A 22,572-nucleotide genomic window follows, 5' to 3' on the forward strand; every position below is an offset into this window, starting at 1 on the left:
GGAAGGAGACTTAAAATACATACAAGCGTAACAAAAGCAGCTTCTCTGAATACACATCCTGACCCAGGCCCAAAGGTTTTCTTCAGTTTTAGCATGCATCCAGTGGAGCTGACGGACCTGATTGACATAGCACAGACATATTTTAAAGATGTTTTGCAAAAATAATCCCTCATTACAGAAAAAAGAAGATAATTTAGGGCTTGTTCATGTACGCCTGTGATGCAAAGGGATGCAAATCCCATGAAAGCACAAAGCTGCAGCGAGCATTCCAGCATCATCCCTATCTGCACTCTTCTCTAATCACAGTTTTTTGCTACAACCAGCTTGATGAAATTCCAGTTCTCCCTCGGATTGAGCAAATTGGAAATGTTAGCACGGCGATTTTCATTTTGAGAAGGGATGTGGAGGAGCAGGGTTTACAACGCACACACGAATTACTTTAAGTTTTGATTTGTTCAGGATAGAGTAGCAAAGCTATTTAAAAAAAAAAAAAAAAAAAAAAAAAAAGGAAGACTTCAATTTCCTAAACAGCATCTTGACCTAAGTATACCCAATCTGTGGTTTAATCAAGGAAATCTAATCCAAATTGCTGAATACAAAGCGTTTGGTATTGTCTTAAGTCAACCCATATCAAGTGATTTCTCTCCGTACGTGTGCTGGAATCCATCCATGAAGAAAAACAGCATGAGTGCATTGCAAGGCTTCCTTGCATCAAGCAAACTGCTGGCTGCAGCCAACACCAATGCAAACGTTTGTGCTTCACCACGAGGGAAGAGACTTGCAGCACATGCAGCATCGTTTATAGACATAGCATTGGATGGGGAGGAGGGCGAAAAGGCAATCAGGAGTTTTCCCAATGGGATCAGCCCTAAACATGAGCGTGGAGGAGAGCCCCCCAGTGAGCTAACATCTACTTGGTTGCTATCAGGACAGGGTCCTGGGAGGTCGGGGAAGAAGGACACACATCCCCAGCAGCTCCGTGGCCAAGCACACCCTTCAGCCCCCCAGCTCTCCATCTCCCCTGGAGAAATCTAAATATTTAGGCTGGCAAGCGTGCAAAGCTGTGCATGTTTGAAGGGGGTTGTTTTATTTCTTTTTCTTTTTTTTTTCTTCCCCTCTCTCAAGGATGGATGGAGGCCAATACACTTAATAGTAACCACATGGTAAAATAAATAAGAATGCCTGTATAGACTTGAAAGTAAATGTTAAATATTTGCTCTGTTTTTCTGATGCCTTCGATGCCAGCTTTGAAATGGCCATGTGGCAAACAGCGTTTTTATTTTGCCATGTTTTCTTAAGCCTGGAACATTTAATAATTTCTAATTAAGCCACCTACATTTTCAGGGTTATTTATGAGCACACCGATAGGGGGCTGGGGAGGGGCTGCATAGCACAGCTACGTTCATGTCCCTTTCTGCCAAAAGCCACGTAAAAACCTTACTGGAAAACAAACTCAGAGTTCACTTTTTTTTTTTTCTTCTTCTTTCTTCTTTTGAAAAGGTATTCACTGGATACACCGAGGAGAAGCAGTTTATATTTCTCCTCCTACTTTTAGGAGCATTTTTCTTAAAATAAGCACTCAGCATTCCGAACACAGGGCCAACTGTTGGGTGCATACCTGCTGCTGTGCAGTGGGGAAGCCAGAAGGCAGCCTTCACACGGCCTGGATGCCTACGTTAGCTTGCAAAAATAAAGTACATTTCTACTGAAGGCTTTATTTACTTTTTAATTTCTTCCCCCCTTCTTTATTTTGGAAAGGAACTAGCCAACTTTTCCACTATTTTATATACTTCATACAGCAAGAACGTAATAAATACCTGTTGCCCCAATGCTTTCAAGACAAAAGGAAATCCAATGTTGTGTGATTGGAAACTGTATAATTCCAGCACTTAAAAATGGACAGTAAGAGATGGACGTGGAGCAACTAAACTGTGTAAGACTCCTCATGCAAATTTCATAGCCATTCCAGAGGTAAACAGGAGAAAGAGAGTAATCCTGGAAGTAACTAACGTTGAGAAAAATCAGAGATTACGTTCAAAATAGACCAAAAAAAACCCCACAAAGTCTCTCTTGCATGCTTACCAGAGCAAGTGTAAAAAGTAAAGCTTTATTTACATAGGCATCAGCTCCCCACATTGACAACCACGGGCTCTCCCAGGCTCAGAACAGCACTTTTGGGGATGCTCCGGGGCGGTCAGTACTGCCTGTCAGAAAAAGAAATTTCATAGCAACAAGCACCTTGGCAATAAGGGGTTCATTTGTAGCAATCACTCTTGGGCACGCAAAGAAATGCTGTTGTAGCAGCAAGCTTAGGGGGGTGTTTTGGCAAGGCGATGCACGCGGAGTGGATCGTGTTTGCAGCAGATATGAATTAATATGGCATATCTGAAGGCCGTGAAAGACCTCCAAATTATATAGGTCGTGACTGCAAATCCATGTAACTGTAATAACAGACTAAACCAAGAATTACTTATTTAACATTTAATACTGTCTACATCAGCGTTCCCCTGGCTTCGGAAGTTTAAATCACATTCCTCTATATCTCAAATATCCGTATATAGAAGAAGAAAATATCAGAATCATAGAATGGTTTAGGTTGGAAGAGCCCAATATGCATTGCAATAAATAATATCCAAGTTTACCTGAAGTTCAAGTACTCCACTAGGACGTACCCATCTGAGAAAAGGGGGGAAAAAAAAGCAAATTAGTAAATTCCTGAGCAAATACAGCAGCAATGGCTCAGCACAAAGCACATAATATTATTTACCAAGCCAATTTGCTCCTTAAAACCAGATTGTACACTGACTACCTGTGTCAGAGAGCTCCTACAGACTTACATCTGCCCTCCGCATTGCGGCATATCACTGCGCTGCCCTCGGTGACATCGATCACATCCAGCTGTTCTCCAGCTGTGAGCGGGAGGTCAGCTCTCCTCTTGCTGGGGATGGAGCATGCAGCGGTTGCTGTGTTGATGACTCTGATCTCCTTGTCGTACTGTAGACAGAGAACAAGGACAGACGTTACTCCACACTGAGATGCAATGTCTCCAACAGCAGTAAGGAAGGGTGGAGGGAACAGGTTGTGAGGCTTTGCTTGGGGCAAGAGAGGGCTCTGTTCTGATTGAACAAGGGGAAAATGGCTTCAAATGAAAAGAGGGCAGGTTTAGACTGGATATAAGGAAGAGGGTTTTTAGAGTAAGGGTAGTGAGGCACTGAGACACACTGCACAGAGAGGGGATGGCTGCCCCTTCACTGAAGACACTCAAGCCCACGCTGGATGGGCTCTGAGCACCTGATGGAGCTGAGGGTGCCCCTGTTCACTGTAGGGGAGTTGGGCTAGGTGGCATCTAAGGGTCCCTTCCGTCTCAATTCATTCTATGGTTCTATGAAAAGCCTGGCAACATCGCTGATGGAGATTCTAGATGAGGAGATGATGCAGCAGGCTAGTTGGACATCTCTGCCAGTGTAAATAAAAACAAAATTTTCACCATGCTTATCTTAAACATGACACAGATCATCCTTCCTCCTCTAGCACAGCAAGTGCTCAAAAACGGACACGTACCAGAAATGTTTCTCTAAATATCTTCTCTTCTTTTTCCATCTTATTTTTTTCTGCATTGCTCTTCTTGAATTTAAAGATACTTCTGCATCGAGAGAGAGAAACACACGCTTCTGAGCACTGCTTAAATAATTCCTGGCATTGGGAAACATTAGGAAAAGTGGGAAATGCAACCCAGAGCCTTGCTCCAGGCTTGGCTGCAACAAACACTTATAAGAGCAAAGCACACCACTCATATCACTGTTTTTCATAAAGGGGTGGGTAAGTTGGTGAGCATAACTTGAGCCATTTGGTATCTCCTTTTGGAACAAGCGTGCTCCCTGTAAATGGCATGAGAATGAATAAACACTTCATCAAGATTTTCAAATGAGTTGAGTTTTCATAGACAATCGAGTTTGCCCCCAACAATTCATCTTGTTCTGTTTTAATTTATACTCAGACACAAAGGGTCCCCAGGTAACCTTTATCGTGAGCAACTTATGAAGAGGGGTTCATAAGTCCTGCCTATTTCTGTTGCTTTTTTAGCTCATGGAGCAGGATATAACCAAAGCAGAATTTTATATGGCACTGTAAAATTAAAACAGGCTCTTAAAACTACATGAAGGGGAGCAAATGCCATGGAGATGCCACTCTCTCTGTTCTATACACAGAATTACAGCTGTGGCATTCATTTTAAAACTAAGATGGGAGGGAGGAAAAGCAACTTGCAGTAAATAAGTCACAGTTGGCTTTCATGCTTTAAATTTTAAGAGGAAAAGGAAGCAAGAGTTGAAATCAAGGATTTCTAAGCTGTTAAAAGATTTGCCATTGGCAGACTCAGGCTGGAGGACCTGTGGCTCTCTAAGGAGCTGATGAAATCGCATCAGCTTCCTGGTGCCCTGTACAATCATACACACAGCCCTGTGCTACACAACAAGCAGTGTTTCAGCAGCCCCACACAGGAACTCTGTGGTAAGAACCCAGAAAATATATCACTGACTTCTATGTGTTTGAAGTCCCAGGGACCGGGTCACAAAGAAAGCTCGTTGCAATGCATATTTATCTGATCTAAAAGGGAAATGAAATCGCCTGCTTCCTATGAGAATCTTTGCAGCACCAAAAAGTCTTGATTTTGCTCGCTTTCAAGCCCAAATAACAACAGTGCAACAAGAGGCAATGCGGTAATTCTGGCTGGGAAAACTAAAATTGAAAAGAATTCAATATTTTGAATTAAGGGCAAGGGGACATGCAGACTGTGTGCAGGTCTTCTAAAACAAAGGATCTTGCCAAAATGGCAACAGTTGATTCGTGATTAAAGATTGAATATTTGATCAAGGGAAAACTGGAAGGGGAATGGAACTGAGCACACCAAAAAAGCAGCCCAATGCACAGCAATTACACCCTGTTGTCTCAGCTAAGTGGGAAGAACAGGTACGGCTCCAGGATAAGACCCACAAGGCACCCCTCACTTGCATACAGCTCAGATCCAAGAGCTTATTCTGCATTCAGGATACATCATAAAGTTTCCTAAAGGGCCTTGGAGCAGCAGCCAAATACTAAAATTTAGCTTAAGCAAAAGCATCCTGCTCCTGCAAATGGCTTCAGAGAAACACAGCACGATTCGCCCCGTACAGCATTAAACATGGGAGAAACACATAACACCAATAAAGACCTTTCCACATCATCACTGCTTCTCCGTCGGTCCTTCGCTTCTTTTGCCATCAGGAATTTTGGCATCCACGGTTTGTACTTGTCATCCTTCTCTCTGAGGGGAGGGAGGGAAAAGCACTGCACTAATTCAGGTTTTGCAAGCAGGACGCGTCCCCTTCCCAAACCCAGGCTGTACAAAGCTATGATTTTTCCCTGCCTCCCCCCAGCTCCCACCCAGACGCAAACATGCGCTCGCTTTGTAGAGGCACGCGCTGCCTCCACCATCATCTGGCAGCCAGGCACAAGACATGCTGTTTCCATTAACAGCAATTTTTCTGACAAGGAGCTCGCCAGGACTTCGCTGATTATCAGCACTGGGAGCTGGGCTTTTCCTTCCTTAGAAAAACGATCCCAACTTTGCCGTGTGGCAGTGAGCAGCTCACTCCTTTTCACATCTCTGGCATTATGTAATGTCAAAGAAGCATTTGGGGGGAGATGTTTCTTGCCAAATTAAACACACAAGCAAAATGCATCTGGACTGTCTCCAGAGGAGAGGGTCCTGACCCGCTCCTGACCCTCCCGGCACTGTAGGGTCCACAGAAGACTCATCTCTTTGGCCAGTGCTGGTAGAAGCCTTCCTCACCTGGGGTCTTTTTCCTCGGTCTCAGCATCGTCGTACACTGTGTCCTCCTGGGAGACATCCGCTGGCACCCAAAGGCAGCAGAGAACATTATTGGAAAACGTCATTCTGGATCCAGCACTCAAAGCGATTTATTGCAGAAGTGAATTTAGGGTGCTGCAAGTCACTCAACTCAAGGGGGTAAAGGCAAATGCAAAAGGAAGATCCCACAGCTCCAAAGACCAGCCATGACTCCAGCACAAGGCAAGGTGCTTGGGTTTTCAAAGCCCCAGCTGCACTCTCCCAGACAGAGTTCCCACCCCAGGGATGTGGGATGCTCACTCTATCGCTATCCCCAGGCTCGTGCATGGGACAGTTGGTATGCCCACTCCATTTACAGAAGGCATAACTTAGTCCCACCAATGGGTAGTTACTACCTGGGAAGCACCAAAGCTTTGCAGAAAGCTGCTGGAGTGCAATTGCTGTTGCTCAGCAGGGACTGTTTCCCATATTGCCATACAGGATATATTAAAATCTGAAGGATCTTCCAGAAAAGAAGAAGAAGAAAAAAAAAAAACCAACAAAACCAACAACAAAAGCCACGCTTAATTGCAGTGCAATCCCGTGTTAAGCCTTCAGATGAACACTGACACATTATTTTCAGAGAGGCACAATGCATGAAGTCTTTCCCACTGTGCAACTCATCATTTCCCCTCCCCCTCCATCTCCCCCCCCCCCACACACATTCCCAAGTGCCAGACATGGATGCTGCTCTGCTTACCTAAATTTGGCACCGACATGGAAAACAACCTGAAGATAGAGGAAAAGGCTGTTAGAAACCAGCTTTCACATCAGCATTGCCCATAAAGCCCTGTGAGTACTGCTGGTACACCATGCTTGCAATGCAGAACAGCTCTGGATGCACGGGGTCCCTGACACCAACAGTATTTGTCAAAAGAGCGACGTAAGGACCTAAAGTTGTGCCAGGGGATGCTGCTGTCAGGCCAGCTTCTGCAGGATTCTGACATAAAGGAAACCACATAGATGGACCATACACCCGCCATAGCAAATCCCCATGAGTTGACAGAAGCAGTTTGAGTGTCGTTTCGCAGGCAAAGCTGTGCTCCTTATTCCTGCTCTCAAATTACTGCAGATACAATGGCTCAGATTTAGAGGGGGAAAGGGCTGAGCAACCAAAGCCTGCTTACCTTAAGTTTTCCTTGAACCTGGTATTTTTCAGCTTCAGTTTTTCTATCTTAAACAGCTTTCCAAATCTCTTTTGTTTTTCTGCTCTGTCCAAAATAGAAAAGATTTTTAATTAGGGAGGCACTGAAGTATGTGAGCTGCAACACTCATATCCCTTGAGAACATGAAGCTCAGAACCTCCTCCAGCAATACATTTTAAGCCTATCAGCACAATAAGGATGAACAATGGCTCCAATGAGATGGGTAAAGATGAAGGAAAAGGTGATCTATTATAATGTCCAAGATCAAATCTTTTGTCTAGCTTTGAATTTTTCTGTGTTATCTGGAGCTGAAATACAGAAGAGGTGAAGTCCATTCCTGTCCTTTTCTGACCCAGATGTATTTGGAGTTAAAAAATTCACAATGAAAAGGACAAAAATTTCCTGGCCAACCACAACTCACATTAAAGGAAGACATCTAGAAGGTTGTTCTATATGCCCCCCCCCCCCCTCATCACTCATTTCTTTCCTATACACCCTTCATGCAGACATTCCAGTGCATGCATTTCCCTCTGAAGCTTACAAGCTTGCAAATTTGTAGTGATTTTCAATGGAAAGAGCAACATAGAACCAAGATCCTCACATGGGGACGTTACCCACACACAAGTACTATTACAAACATTTTATATATACGTAAAGATTTTGTTAAGAGCAGTTTGGGGGGTTCAGATACTGAGTTGTGAACCCTGTGAACTTGGTCTCAGCCCCAGCTCTCTTGTAAAATTCCTTTGCAAGCTCCAGCAAGATGCACTGCTCCTCCATTTCCCCAAGAATTATCATCTGTGGAGAAGTGATGCTGTCACCTTTTAATAACTGCCCCATCACCTCCCAGGGTTTCAAGTTTCCTATACTTTTTCCCCCCTTCTCTGGTGCACACTAGACTCGAATCCAGATGCACACCAGTACGAGTCCCACATTCATAGGGGAAAAGCAGATGTACAGAAACACCTTATTATTCCTCCCACGCTGCTCCTTAGAACACAGCCACCAGATGCACTCACAGTAATTGTGTGCAGCATCCGCAGCCCATGTGCCATTCCCAGAGGCTGTCTCTATTTCGTACAAAGGGATGCAGGAAATCTGCAAGGGTAGGGAACCTCACAGAGCAAATAAGTGAAAACACAACTACCTTCAAGTTTCACCTCTTAATCCACTAAGGAAACCCTGGCAACATATAAACCTGAGGCTGCTAAACTCGTTGCTTTTATAACACACCTTCTGGAAGCAAATATCACGAGAAGCCCTGTAAAAAGGAGCAGGTTGCAAGTAACATAGAGCATATCAGCTGCAGGCATTAGCTCACAGCCTGGACTCCTTTCAGCTTTCCAATAGTTTGTGATCCAAAATATTTGTTGTCCGTTTTACAAGGACAGTGCCCCTGTTTGTCTCTTGAGCATTTTTGGCATGTGAGGAGATGCCATTTTTCAGTTACAGCTGAACAACCTTTTTGTGCAAGAGGAGGGTCAGATTGCCCTGCGTATTTCATGCAAGCAGGGCTGCTCTAGAAGAGGAATTGTTCCATTGAATGGAGAATGTTACAGGCTCTCATAGGAAGGCCTCGCTGCTTAGGGACATAAATTTGGTAACTGTTATTTTGCTTCCTAAATGTCAGCCAAAGGGAAAAGAGGGAGAAAAGAGAAATAAATCCACCCATACAGCAACTCTTTGCAGTTGCATTAGGAAAATAAGGCTTCCAGCCAGTACCTGGCGTACAAGATCAAGTTTGAAATTCAGGCTAGTAAACTGCAACTTACTCCTCTTTTGCTGGATTATCACTCCCAGTCTCAACATCTTCATATGTTTCTTCATAGTTGCTTCCTGAAATTTAAAACCAGGACACACCATTATCACAAATCACACTCGGTAGCAATGAGGTGAGTTTTGCTGGGTAAAATGCATCCAGGCCTTTACATATTACCAATACAGAGGCTTCAAAGTTGCTCACGTGAATTCCACACTAGATACAAACATTGCTCCCCACTGGTTTAAATGGGAATTCAGAGCTATCAGGCCAGGAGGAGACATCACAGATGTTGAAAGTTAGATGGAGGTATTCACGTCATCTCCCAGGCACCATCCAAATTAAAAACAGCCCCGTGTGCTGCACTTACTGCTGTCTGAAGCAGATGGACTTGAGGCATCTGATGCGCGGCTGCTTGAAGGCAAGAAAGAAGTATTACATGGGTATTTATGGCAGCACAACTTATAAAAGACATTTCAGCTTCAGTGAAGAGTTCATCCCATACTCACAGTCTGTCTTGAAGTCCCTCAACGTCATCGTACAAATCCTCTGGGGTCAGCAGGAGCTGATGATGGTTTGGGCTTGAGGTTGGTCTGTCTTCTGTTGGTTCAGGAGCACCATAGTACACTGCAAATGAGAAAGGACCTCTGCTTTTGGAGCTTTTCTGTGCAACTTCTCTCAGGTCATGGGCAATTGTTAAGACTGACTGGTGATGCCACAGTAAATGAGAGCTTTCAGGTATGCTTTCCATTCTAGGAGCCCAGAAAAGCCACTACTCAGGACTACTTTCAGAAGAACTTCAAAATACTGCAGAAAAAATTAATATTTTAAAACTTGAAGATACAAGTTTTGCAGTATATTAAAGAAATATAAAATATCCATCAATATTCTCAGTTATGGCAGCTTTTGAGAAGATTCCTCCTCAGCTAAAAATATCCCAGGAGATAATTAACAGATGTTTGCAGAAGTGATTGTAGGAGAGCTTAGCATGGTTGGTAGCAATGCTGAAACAAATAATGGGCCAATCCATTGAGAATATACCTGTAGATGTGCTGGGAAGGACAGGAGGAGGGAGAGTCTCCCAGAAAAGTTTTCCTCCAGGAGATAGTCCATGGAAACAAAGCATGGGAGCTGCAACTCATGAGGTTAGGCAAGGCTTATTCCTCAAGGACTTTATTCAGTGACCATAATAAATCTTTGATGTATTTGAAAGAGTTAGAATAATATAGAAATGCAGCCACAAACGTAAGAGCAGATACTGTTTCTAGATGAACACAAGTGCACACAGTAGGTCTCACCAGAAACATACAACACACAGAATGCTCTACTGAATCACAGAAATGTCTGCCAAACAAGCCACTAAGAGAGCAATTCTCCTTGAAGATGAGAAGGATGGAGGGAGGGAAACAAGTTCCCAGAGCCAGTCTCTGGTGGAGCAATAGCAGGAGGCCCACCATTAGCACTTCTTAAAAACTGCCCATCAGAAACTGCTTCCAGCCATCCAAGGTCAACCAACCAGCAACATTCCTTACAGGAACAGACACCAACCAAATTACTGTCAAGCAGTTTAAAATAAAAATGAAATAAATCCCCAGAACCACACCGATAACAACCACAGCCAATTTGCGCCTTCTCCATCACACCTCTGCTCTGTCCACATGGCCCAGCAGAGCTACTTTTCTTTCCTTCACATTAACATCGTGCAGGGGCAGAGTCAAGCCTTAGCAGAATACAGCCCATGCACTTATACCTGAAGCCTACATTTACAATCATGGCTGGCTTGGACTGTTGCAGCTCAGCATCTAGAGCTGTGCACCAACCTCAGAGCATCTTGACAGGGGACTGAGGTCAGATGTCATAACTATAAAAGAAGGCTCACTGGAACCACAGAGAAGATGGAACCAGGAACCACACTCCATCCTAATGAGGGACAGGGGGAGACGCCAGGCTCTCCTCGTGCTCCCATGTGCTTCTACCACAAGCCTCAGCCAAATGCTCTTCTGAGACTCAATAAATTATGAGAAGCAGAGGAGGTGTATTTCAGCTCCCTTGGATAAGGGCAATCTGTTAGGAAAACAAACACCTCGATTTGAGTTATGCAGATGGTTAACCAACTTAGGAAGCTATTCGCAAAACCAAAATAAATGATTCAGACCAGAATACAAACGCACATGCAACCTTTTGCCCTGGTTTAACTAAATTGGTTCAAGAGTCGCATTCAATTTTAACATCTTTTCCCATATGGAAGAGACATTTGGGCAACAGATGGGACTGAACATTGAAGAAACACACGACAGCCAAACGAGATACTCACAGGGTTTTGCTCTGTCTTTTGCCAGCCTTTGGGGGGTACTGGTCACATCCTGCCTCATACACGACACCTTCATCCCACCTTTGTCACCTTCGCTGGCTTGGCCACTGAGAATTATGTATTCATTTCCACCTGGCTGAGAGCAGACATCTGATTCAGTTGATTGAGTCTTCAGATACAGTTTTCTGATATAAGTTAATACAATATACGTATAAGCAAATAAGATATCTTTCTGTGGACTTAGAAGGGTTTCACATCCCTTTCCATGAGGGATTTCCAATAGCCATATGTGATTCCTGGCAGCATTACATGCCTTTTAGGCAGTTCTGGTTGAGTAACAGGCAAACAAAGGAAGAGATTAAAAACCCCCAAAACCTAAGTAGTTAAAGAATCAAATATTTCAATTGTTTCATTAACAAAAGAGGGTAAAAGGAGAAAATGTGAGGACATAATATGTTCTCAAGGTTATATTGAATACCTTCTTTACTTCCTGTTTCTCTCTTTCAAGACTTGTTTTTCCTTCTTTTTCATCTCCTACTATAGCTCTTCTGGGACTGCAAATTTCAGAAATGGGAGAGATGTCAGAACAGAGACATTAAGTGAAGTCACTACCACACAGATTGCTTAATGACCATGTCAGAGTAGGCAGCTCATTTTCCCTTTGAATTATGTAGGTGCCCATAAATACCATTGGTACCATCAGGGCAGATCCCAATCTTAGGTTTGGATTTGGCCACTGGTTATTCAGGGTAATAGCAATCACCCTTGCAGAAGAGACAAGCTGAGATGACTGTTCTCTCATAGCACCAATGGACAAGCTAGATCCATGTGCCCACAGTGATACCTGGCTCTCAAGACTTGCCTCCTGCCATGCTAAATATGATTTAGAGAAGATAAATTGACAGAATCAGATCGTGACATCTTTCTCCCCCCAGCATCTTAATATTTCCCACTGAAATGGGAAAACCCCCTTTTATCCTATGCTTTTTCAAGTCTAACCAGCAATGAAGCCTTCAACCAGTGCCAATAACACCACAAGGAGTCTGAAATAGGTCACTGGCAGGGTGACATTCGGTGTGGACCTTGCCTTACAGCTTCAGAGATAGAACTGGATTTCCCATTCTGAGAGCTCCATACCTCTCCATTCCTAAAGTTCAGGTTTCAGTATGAAAAGACAATATGATTTTTTTTTTTTTTTGCCAGAGGAAAGAGACTCAGCTTCCTGCAGATACATTTTAGAATGAAAACAAGCTAAGAAGTCTTGAGTGCTGACACCAAAAGACATGATCATTTATCCTTTTCCTGGTCACAAAATTTATGAAACTTCAGTCTGTTTCCTAGGTGTTACAATATTCCAACTTCAACCTGGATTAGCTATGGGTTAGAAGCAGTTTAGGAGAAAGGAAATTACCTGGATTCACCAAAGAGAAAATTCTTCTGTCTCTAGAATAAAGAAGAGGAAAGTCTTCAGCCCCTGTCCTTTTTGCAGCAAGTCAAGCTTCTACATAGTACCTGAACTGTCATTTACCATTTAAAGAAATATTTCTTCAGAAAGCTCATAAAGCTTTACATTTGGAATAGTCATCAGGCCAAGGATGTTTCCTCTACTCTACAGGATAGAGGATATGCATATTGACAAACTGCATGGAAATAGTCTAATGGTGCAAGGGATGAGGCCAATGAAGCTACTCATCAGCATGAAAGCAATTACAGGTTGGAGAGCTTACAGAAGAGGAGGGAGAGGTTTTTTTCATTACTTTAAAATAAAGATTTTCCTACCCTCCATAAAACAAGGCTACAGATGAGCCACAGAACCTCTCTGCAAATCATGCATAGATAAGTGAATTTGGAAGCCTATGCTGCTTCCTAGACAATTTGATTGCTTTGCATGTCAGCATTTGAAAGTGGAGTTTGACATTTTCCAAAGAGCAGTTTTCCCCTTTCAGCAGAGCCAGAACCAACACCCAATCATCTCCCTACATGAGGTGATGCTCTCTCAGCCCAGTTACCCACTGCGAGCTGTGCAGCCACACAGGGCTTCTCTGGAGACAATTCCTGCCCTGTGCAATGCATCATCCTGCAGGACACCTCCACTACCACTGCTTTTGTAGCTAGGGTAACATGAGAAGAGTCAAGCTGCAGTTTGCAGCAAGCCATCCCTGCAGCAGAGGACCAGAATCCATATGGTTGTCCCCACAGACATTGCCCTCACTTATAAGCCAAAGCTCAAAGTGCACTTCCATGATCAGGAAGCTCATTGTTTTTATGCCTTCAGAGGGATTACCAGCACCAGCTCACCTTTGGCAGGAGCTTCCAGAGCAAATTCAGTGGATTTTGCCTTCAAAATTTATGATCTTGATACCAGTGCTTGACAATTACTTGGTCTGCCACCAAGGTCCAGATGACTTTACCACTTCCTTACATGCTTGCAGAGGAAGTCAAGGGGACTGACTCTCTCCCCAGCTGTGTTTGGAAACCTCATTAATCTTCATGCCCCCTCTGCAATTTCTTATTTATTCTTTGAGAGTCTTCACAGACAGCACACATACAGAAACACTCAGCATAGAGCAAATACAAATAGCAAAAGTTTTAAGGAAGGAAAGACTAGAATGCCAAAACAGGCCGTGAAGAGACTCACCTTGTGTTCTTGAGGTTCTACCTTAGGTACTAAAAAAGATAATTGCGAACAGGTATTAGTTTTTAATTGACTGGATATCACTGTACTTCACGTTGCAAACCCCAGATTTATTCCATGCTCAGCATCCAGGCACACATTCACCAGGTCCCACCAGCCACGGTCCCTGAGTTTGCTATTTAGATTTGGTTTATGTTGCAAGCAATAAGTTTGGCTGGCCACAGTTTTCATAGCCCTCGAGGCAAACCCAAAAGGGCTATGGTGAGTTTCCTCAAGGAGGCTGCTTTTCTCCCATTCTAATGCAAGATTAAAACAATGAACAAGGCAAAAACTAACACCCTCCAAAAGGAGCAAAAAGTGAAAATAGAACAGTGGCAATCCTGATGGAAGGGATCCTTATGTTAAAAATACCCATTCCCAAGAAAAAATTGAGGTCTGCTTCACTGTCTTCTCTACTTTCTCTTCCCCATAGGCAGCATCTTATTAATTCTCTCATGGCAATTTTACCATATGAGAATCATCTCATAACCAAAATCCAAATTTACCCCAGAGTCTGTCCCTTCTGTCCCTCTGTCCATGAGCCAAGAGGCAATACAGCCAGTCATTTTTTCTTCACCCCAAACAACGTGCAACTGCTTTTCCAAGCTGAAGCAGCTATATTATTCCCCTTTTTAATGCTGTGGCCCAGACAGCATGTAATTCCTTTAAAAGTCTTGTATTGCAGAGTACCTTCAATGACACACAAGGTTGTGGTGTCCTCAGACTGATTCAGGTACATCAGGGTTTTCTCATAATTATGCTGCTCTTCACGTTGAGTGCTGAAAGGACAAGATAAAAGAGAGAACAGGGTTTTTGGTTGTTTTATTTTTTTTTCCTGGCCCTTTCAGTAGTCTAAAAAAAAAATGTATTCATCTTAAGGATGAGAACTTCAAGTGCTTTGATACTGAGCCCACAAAACAGCAAAGTGAAATCAGGAATTCCGCAGGGGGAAAGGAGACCTGCATCAATGTGGGGCTCAGCTGAGCCACCCTGTGACCCTGCACTGCTTTTCCCTGATGAATATGGGGTGCAGTTATAGGGCTCAAAACACATCAGGAGACTTTGCATTGGGATTATGGTCTTCTACCGACAGCGATCCCTCAGGTTGAAATGGAACAAAAAAGCCCAAGGAAACCTGAGTGCCACATCTTTCAAACCTCTTGCAGCTACTTCAAAATAAATAGCAACCCAGTTGCATTGTTCAGCAGGATGTTTCTTGCGTAGTCAGGAAAAAAAAAACACCAACAGATATCAGAGAGTAATGCAAAGATCCTTGTCCAAAGCCAATGACAGACTATGCCAGTATGGCATACACCACACAGACTCAACATTGTCTCCCCAGCCCACATCCCTCCAGTTTCCTTTTTCCCACTTCCCTCTTGTGGTAATTCAAATTAGCACCATTCTAGAATGGGTGCAAAGATAAATAGCCCAGCCCTGGGGCAGAATAGTTCTCCAGGAGCTTGGCTGAAGACCAGGCCGATGTTTATATGTACCCTGGCCCTCCACCAGACCCATAATACAGCTGAGCTGCATTGACTGGGCTGGTGGGTCCCTGCCTGGCATTGCTGACAGCAGTGTTTATCCCCAAACATGGGAAAGGAGCCTGGGAGCAGCTGGCCCAGGAGGCAGCACCAGAGTCTGAGTGGGATTTTATTACAGGTGAGGCTCCCACTTCTGGGCTTCAGGGATGAGAATTGTTCCCATTATTTTGCTGCTATGCAATTAAACCACGTACCTGGTACTACAAGGTTAATATTTAACAAGTGACCTATTGTACAGACCGTATCACAAGCACCCAAGCAAGATAGCTAATCTTGATGTAATGTATTACTGGGACAGCTTCCTTGTGGTGCCTGACAGCTAGAGGGCTGGTTATTTTTTGACCAGTTCTCCCTTGACAAGCAAAAGCTGAAAGTTAATCACAACATAGGTCAGTGCTGGTGGGGACATCTCCTGACTGAAGAGCACAACTTCATGTTGTGGCTTGGGAGCCACAGAATCACAGAATGGCCCGGGTTGGAAAGGACATCAAGGATCATGAAGCTCCAACCCTCCCCCCCGCACAGGCAGGGCCACCAACATCCCCATTTGAGACCAGGCTGCCCAGGGCCCCATCCAACCTGGCCTTGAATACCTCAAGGGATGGGGCATCCACAACCTCTCTGGGCAGCCTGTTCCAAAACTTCACTACTCCCATAGTAAAGAACTTTTTCCTGACATCCAAACTAAATCTTCATTCCTTCAACTTAAAACCATTTCCCCTTGTCCTGAAAACACCAAAGGTGTTTTAAGAATCTGGCACTTATTGCTCTGGTTCAGCCACTTCATTTCTCATTTTCACAGTATATTCATGCATCCGATGGGAACATGAATACTTCCCTATGAACCAGAGCTTCTCTTGGGACAGAACCAGGAGCACCCTATGACAAGTCAGAGCCGTAACACAAAGTGCAGCAGCACCAGGGGATGGGGATGCTCACCATACACTCACCTTTCGGGGATCAGGTAATCCTCTTCCTCAGCAGCTGCACACAAACACACAGAGGATTAGTGCTTGGAGGCAACACTGCTCTCCTGCAGAAACAGAGAGGCCTTTCCTCGAGGCAGCACACAGGGACAGGCGTGAAATGGGATTGCCAGGGGATGTGGCTGTGCTAATGGCATTATTTCGTGTTTCCAGGCAACAACTTCAGGTCTTCCAGAGATCAATAACTGAGCAATATCAATAGGGCATGCAGATGATGGCACTGAAATAACTACTTTCCTCTGTGTCGTTTACACATTTAGAAAAGGTAGGAACATTAGAAAAGAGTTGCAGTGAGAACCTCTCTCTTTCCCCTTAATTCTTACTAAGCTCAGCACAGATCAGTGAACACAGCCACACCAAAACCAACCAGGTTTTAGCTGAGCCCATCATAGAAACACAGCTCCCTTTGAATTCAGCAACTTTGTGCCTGAAGATCTGGCTATGATTAAGCCTCTATCTATAAAGAAACAGCATTTAGCTACTCATTAAGCAGGCCAAAATATTCCATTACCCTACATCAATAGGGTTTTATTATGGGAAACTAAACTTTCGCATCACTTGTTGTTGGAACACTCAATGACGTTGCCCTCAGTTGTATTTAAAAACACAAGCAGGGGATTAGCAGACCGGTTTCTACTGATTTTATTGTGCCTTCCCACAGCTGTGCGCTCCGGAGTGAAGGCATTTTGCACTGAGGTGGGGTGATAAGATCAGTGTGCTGCAGTGTGACAGCTAGCTACAAGGTGTTCACAGCACGTTGGAGTTGCAGCTGGGGGAGAGCTGCATGGAGTGAGCCAGCCAACACAGAACACTAGATCCTTTCCCCAAATCAGAGGCAAAAACCAGTTTCATTGCAACTGATGGGCTCTCTTTCATACCTGAGGAAGATATGAAAAATGCATAACAGCCTCATATCTCCACTTGCCTAATAGATATCAATAAACCACATATTTTAATTTACTTTCCCCCACTCAGCTGAAAATAATAGAAGACAACCTTACGGCTCCCTACAAGTCCCCGAAAGGAAGTTGTAGCAAGGTGGGGATCAGCCTCTGCTTTCAGATAACAGCAATAGGATGAGAGGAAATAGCCTCAAGCTGCATCAGAGGAGGTTCAGGTTGCATAATAGGAAAAATTTCTTCTCTAAAAGAGCAGTGACGCATGGGCATAGGCTGCCTAAGGAGTGGCAAGGTCAGCATCCCTGGAAGTGTTCAAGAACTGTGGGGATGTGGCACTGGGGGACATAGTGGTCGTGGTGAGGTGGGTTAGGTTTAGACTTGGTGATCTGAGAGGTCTTTTTCAACCTTTATGATTCTATGATATCTCTTACTTGTTTCATTTTGTCTGTGAACTGAAGGTACCATGCTTCGGAAAGAGCTGAGATCAACCTTCGGGGGTCTCGAGGGCTTCCGAGGGGCAGGACCCAGGGATGCAGCTGAAGGAAGAGGTCTTATCTTGGGTAGTTTGCTGCCTGGGCTGTCCGACTGTGTCCCTGCTCCTGGCTGACAGTGGTGAGGCTTCGATTCTGCTCCATGGAAAAAGCACAGGCAGCAATTACCCCTCCTTGCAGTGCTGTTAGCTGTTGCATAAATGCCTCTCACCATCACTGCTTCATCCCGAGGTCACACTCACATTACACAACAGGGCTCCTACCATTCTACTGCAACGTAAAAGCAAAGATAAATGGCCACTTTTACAGATTTTTACAGATTCTACCTGGAGAATTGGTGAAGTCACCATCTGTGGAGATGTTCAAGAGCCGTGGAGATGCAGCACTGAGGGATGAGGTCAGTCGGAATGGTGGGGACAGGCAGGGCCTGTGATCTTAGAGTTCTTCTCCAACCTTAACAATTCTGATTGTATAGATGCTCCCTTTTCTCACCCTTTATTCTACTCTCAGAATTTGAACAATTTCTTAGTGCAAGTTTTTGACAAATACAGCAGAGCCCAGGAACCCTCCCTTATCTCAGAGGGAGAGAAGAGCATTCCCAAGGGGTAGTTCAGCATCATGCTTTGAGGGTTCCAACTTCTACTAGCCTTCAGTTCCACCTGTTGAGTTTCTGACCACCTGTACGTGCTTATATCTCTATCTATCTATATACACACACATACATAATGTGAAAATTATAGCTAACTTTACCTTTCAGGCATTGAGGTTGCAATGTAGTTGCTGCAGAGCTCCCAGCAGCTTTCCCATCTCCCTGGGCTGCCTGGGCAGAAGCCAGCCCCTGGGCAGGTTGGGCTGGTGTAGGATGGCTGCCAACTGGAGGCACCTTGCTGCCATTTGATGCAGCAGGAGCACGCAGCACCCTCTGCCCTGGGCTGGGCTGCACGTAGAGGTTCATGGGCCGCAGGGCTGGCAGTTCAGTACTTGCTTTCTCACCACCAGATAAAGTGTTCTGCCACATCCGTAGCGCATGGTGGAAAGAGTTCAGGAGCGGAGCATCCTCAGGGCCTGCTTGGACTGATGCTTGCTGCTCGGTGCAATAGGACACTGGATACTTTGGAGAACTGCTTTTGGGAGAGCTCAGCCCTTTCACCGAGATATTTCCTTTGCACTCTTCATTGTGCTCCATTGGCTCCCTGTGGCCCATCTTGGCCTTCTGGGCAATGGCAGAGGGCTGGGATTCAGGACAGGGAGGTTCACTGTGGGGTCCGGGTACCAGCACATCTGCCTTAATGTTGGGCATGCCATTACCTCTGGACCCCAACCTGGGGGAAGGCTTCTGGCAGGGCTGCACTGGCTTGGTGGCAAGGCTGGAGTCATGCTGAAATTTGGCTCGGAGGGCTCTGAAATCAGTCACACCTTCCTGGGGAGGGAAAGACAGGAGAGCACAAAGCAGATGCTTATAGAGTAGCAACAGGCAATTTGTGTGATTGTTTCAGAGAAAAAGAGGCTACATATTCTGCCCACAGTGATAAGCATGGGGTAAGGCACTCAGTTCCCCTCCCAGACAGTCACAATTCCACAGCCATATGCAATTTTGAACTAAGAGAACTAATCAACGACACTACATTTTGAAATGGCCTGTAATGGGCATTTTGTCCCACCCTTCTTCCCAGACACAGAATCATTTAGGTTGGAAAAGGCCCCCAAGATCCCCAAACCCAACCCATACCACCATGCCCACTGACTGTCTCTCTCAGTGCCACATCCCCAATACATTTTTCCTATGATTCAACCTGAACCTCCTCTGATGCAACCTGAGGCCATCACCACTCTCCCTATCACTGTTACCTAGGAGCAGAGGCAGACCCCCACCTCTCTACAACCTCCTTTCAGCTATTCCATTCTACAGGAAGGAGTCCGTGGGTTTTGCCTGCAATTCTGTGGCTTAAACTCAGCCACAAACTGAACTAAGGAGAAAATATGAAGAACAATTTACGAGCTACTTAAGCCCTTGAACTGCTCTATAACTTTTTATATGCCATGATTACATTAGGTGCACTACTCCAGCAGCTTAGTTCAGCACGAAGGACTGCAGGGCTTCGTGAGGACCTGTCCAATGAGGAAATTGGAAAAAATTATCTAGGACAGAACTTCGTTATTCTGAAAAAAGCCCCAGCCTTAAGTGTTAAGGCAGAACAGATGAATAGCATACTGAGGTTTTATTGCACTTAATTGCGCGATTTATTAAACACTGACAATTTCTCTTGAATAACCCCTTTCACTAACTTTATTACTTTCACAGGGCAGTGCATGATGTAAAGAGCCAGCCCTTGGTGGGGAGGGAAGGGGGGAGCGGGCTGAATTGCTCCAATTATATTTCATATTAGCGGTCAGCAACGCGATGCCGCGTGAGCTGCTCAGACATAACACAGCAGCGAGCCCACAGGGAATGGGAGCTTTCAGAGGCTCAGGGAGGATGAAGCGGGTTTAAAACAAACCCCACGTGCACCAGATCTCTGCAGCAACTCCAGACAGGAAATAAAGCGGCGTGGTGCCCTAATGCAACAGCACTGAGCTTCTGCACGTGCTCGAGCCGCAGTTGAAGAGTTCAGCGCTGTTGACCTCCCCTCACCAGTTTTCTTTTGTTCCTGTAACATGTAGTTCCACACTGGTGCCCTTGGAGACAGAGAAAACAGAAAGGAAAAAGCACCCGCATGCCTGTGCCCAGCACTGTGAGCAAGGGAATCTGTAAAATGGGATTTTTGGCCAGGCGCTCATTGCGACAAGGTTCCCCTTCCTCTATCAACTTGTTATTCCTCTTTCCTCAACGTGGCAGCTGGTTAAAGGGAGGGCTATCACTTCTTGATGCACCCTACAGCATTCCTACGGGTGCCCCATTCCTGAAGGTGCCCAAAGTCAGGCTGGATGGGACCACGGGCAGCCTGATCTGGTATGTGACAACCAAGCAGGGGGATTGGGACTGGATGATCTTTGAATGACCCAAGCCATTCCATGATTCTATGATCCCCAGTTTCTGCACATAGCTGAGGTGCAGTGAGTTTTCCAGGTCTCTGCAGGGTGCTTTCCAGCCCTAGGAGGAGTTGTACTGTTTGGACGAGAGAAGTGGGTAAAGTGAGGAGAATCTGCTAATAAATTGAGAGGGCTCACAGTGTGCATTACTGCTACATCTGGCCAAATAATTCACCAGGAATAATAACACATTTGGCAAAGAAGCATGCAAGATGAGAGAGGGAGAGAACAAAAAGGAAACAAAGTTTTCCTGGCCGGAAAGCTCTGAGCATTACAGAGTCAGGGGACAGCTAAACTTTCCATATTTTCTCCCTATAAATAAAACAACCTTCTAGCATTAATATCATTCTAGGAAGCAGAATAAAGCCCAGCTTAGGGTTTCAATAAGGACATTTTTCTGAAGGAGCAGAAGTCGGAGGTCTGCGCTGACGCAAGGACTGACCAAAAGAGCTCTGGGTTTTCTGCTCTCCTAAAAACAACAGACCCAGGGAGAGGGACCCTATGAGATACAGGGCAGCAGAGAGGAAGGCTGCTTGCCCCTATGCTACCTTCATCCCCCCCATCGCTGCAGGAGCTCCCATGAATCAATGTGTAACCAGCACTGCCCTCTGCCCACACACCTGGAGCCGTGCCCATGCTGCAGGCACTGACTGTTCATTAACTCCCTGGCTTCCAAACAATTGCAAAAATTAAAACCTACCTCTACATTCCAGTACACTAAGATGAAGCAACTGCAGCTCATCTCCGAGCATAACTAGGAAACTAAAAGCAGCACAAGGAGCACCTCAGCACCCTACTCTGGGGAAGGAAAACATCCCTGTGCATCTCACAGAGAGCAGACACAGCACTGGGAACACCCACCTAATGGGGTTAACCTTCCACCTGCTGCTGACGGAGGCACAAGCCAGAACTCTACACATTAATGGAGGGACACAGAGCAGCAAGCACTCCTTGTGGCTCACCCACTGCTGTGGAAGAGGCAAAGGGAGCAACTCTGTACTCACCACATCCATGGCCCCACTGCCCAGCACCGGCATCACCCATTCACCACCCTTCTGCTGCCCAGTGAGCCTGAACACACACACCTGGGCCTCAGCTCTGCCCCTGGTGTGGGAAGAGCCTCACCTGGGCTGGGCTGGTGCTCGGCCCTTCCCACTCATCTTATCAGCCCTCCAGCTGAGCAAGGCTTTGCATTCTGCAAACAGTGGGTTGGGCAGTTTGAAGTCCTCTGTCCAGCTTTCGGTTTCACCTTTGTCTCCAGCGCTGGAAAGGAACAGCCAGCAGGATCACACACAGCTCTCGACTTCATCTCTCAAGAACTGACCAAATACAGAATCATAGAATGGTTTGAGGTGGAAGGGACTCTTAAAGGCCATCTAGTCCCATGCCCCCACACTGAACAGGGACACCCACAGCTCCATCAGGTGCTCAGAGCCCCATCCAGCCTGACCTTGGGTTTCTCCAGTGACAGGGCATCCACCACCTCTCTGCACAACCTGTGCCAGTGCCTCGCTGCCATTTTTTGCTGAGAACTGGGGAAAAAAATAAAATAAAATAATAATAAGTACTTGGTCATTGGAGATATGACTCAAAGAGTGAGTCTTGCTTACCCCATGTGAAAAGCTCTGCTGCTGCATGGTGGTCTCAGGGAAGAAAGAGGGATCCCACGGAGCTGTGTGCTGGCAGGGAAGTCCCCCTGGCCCAACTTGGTGTCACAGAGTGCTCAGAATGAATGGTGGCTTTGTGCACAGTGAGCTGGGGAGGATTTATGAGCTGCCCAATGGGGGCCCAAAATTAAAGCAGTGCTGGGGAATGAGGAGGTTGTGACTTCAGAGCCAGTGTCTTG

General features: G+C 45.3%; 1 protein-coding gene across 3 annotated transcripts; it reads right to left on the reverse strand.

Moving 5' to 3' along the window:
• Positions 1-1,565: 1,565 nt before the first annotated feature.
• FYB2 (FYN binding protein 2) lies at positions 1,566-21,884 on the reverse strand. Of its 3 annotated transcripts, none has more exons than XM_090146724.1 (20): positions 21,427-21,527; positions 18,447-19,116; positions 17,637-17,831; positions 16,271-16,304; positions 14,467-14,555; positions 13,741-13,769; positions 12,514-12,545; positions 11,581-11,656; positions 11,106-11,238; positions 9,301-9,418; positions 9,162-9,205; positions 8,805-8,868; positions 7,015-7,098; positions 6,588-6,616; positions 5,831-5,891; positions 5,210-5,302; positions 3,562-3,643; positions 2,838-2,994; positions 2,643-2,676; positions 1,566-2,204 (listed from the first exon to the last, which is right to left on the reverse strand). In XM_090146724.1, exons 1-20 carry the CDS (start codon positions 21,466-21,468, stop codon positions 2,195-2,197), a joined length of 2,076 nt encoding a protein of 691 aa, XP_090002850.1. In that variant the 5' UTR covers positions 21,469-21,527; the 3' UTR covers positions 1,566-2,194. The 3 variants fall into 3 exon arrangements, with proteins under 3 accessions (XP_090002850.1, XP_090002852.1, XP_090002851.1); XM_090146726.1 differs by lacking the exon at positions 21,427-21,527 and adding an exon at positions 21,731-21,884 and having other exon boundaries at positions 1,567-2,204; XM_090146725.1 differs by having other exon boundaries at positions 1,567-2,204; positions 9,162-9,202; positions 21,427-21,526.
• Between the last annotated feature and the right edge of the window lie 688 nt (positions 21,885-22,572).

The sequence above is a fragment of the Phasianus colchicus genome, chromosome 9, assembly GCF_987193195.1.
Source record: "Phasianus colchicus chromosome 9, bPhaCol1.hap1.1, whole genome shotgun sequence".
In the NCBI taxonomy this organism is placed as follows: domain Eukaryota; kingdom Metazoa; phylum Chordata; class Aves; order Galliformes; family Phasianidae; genus Phasianus; species Phasianus colchicus.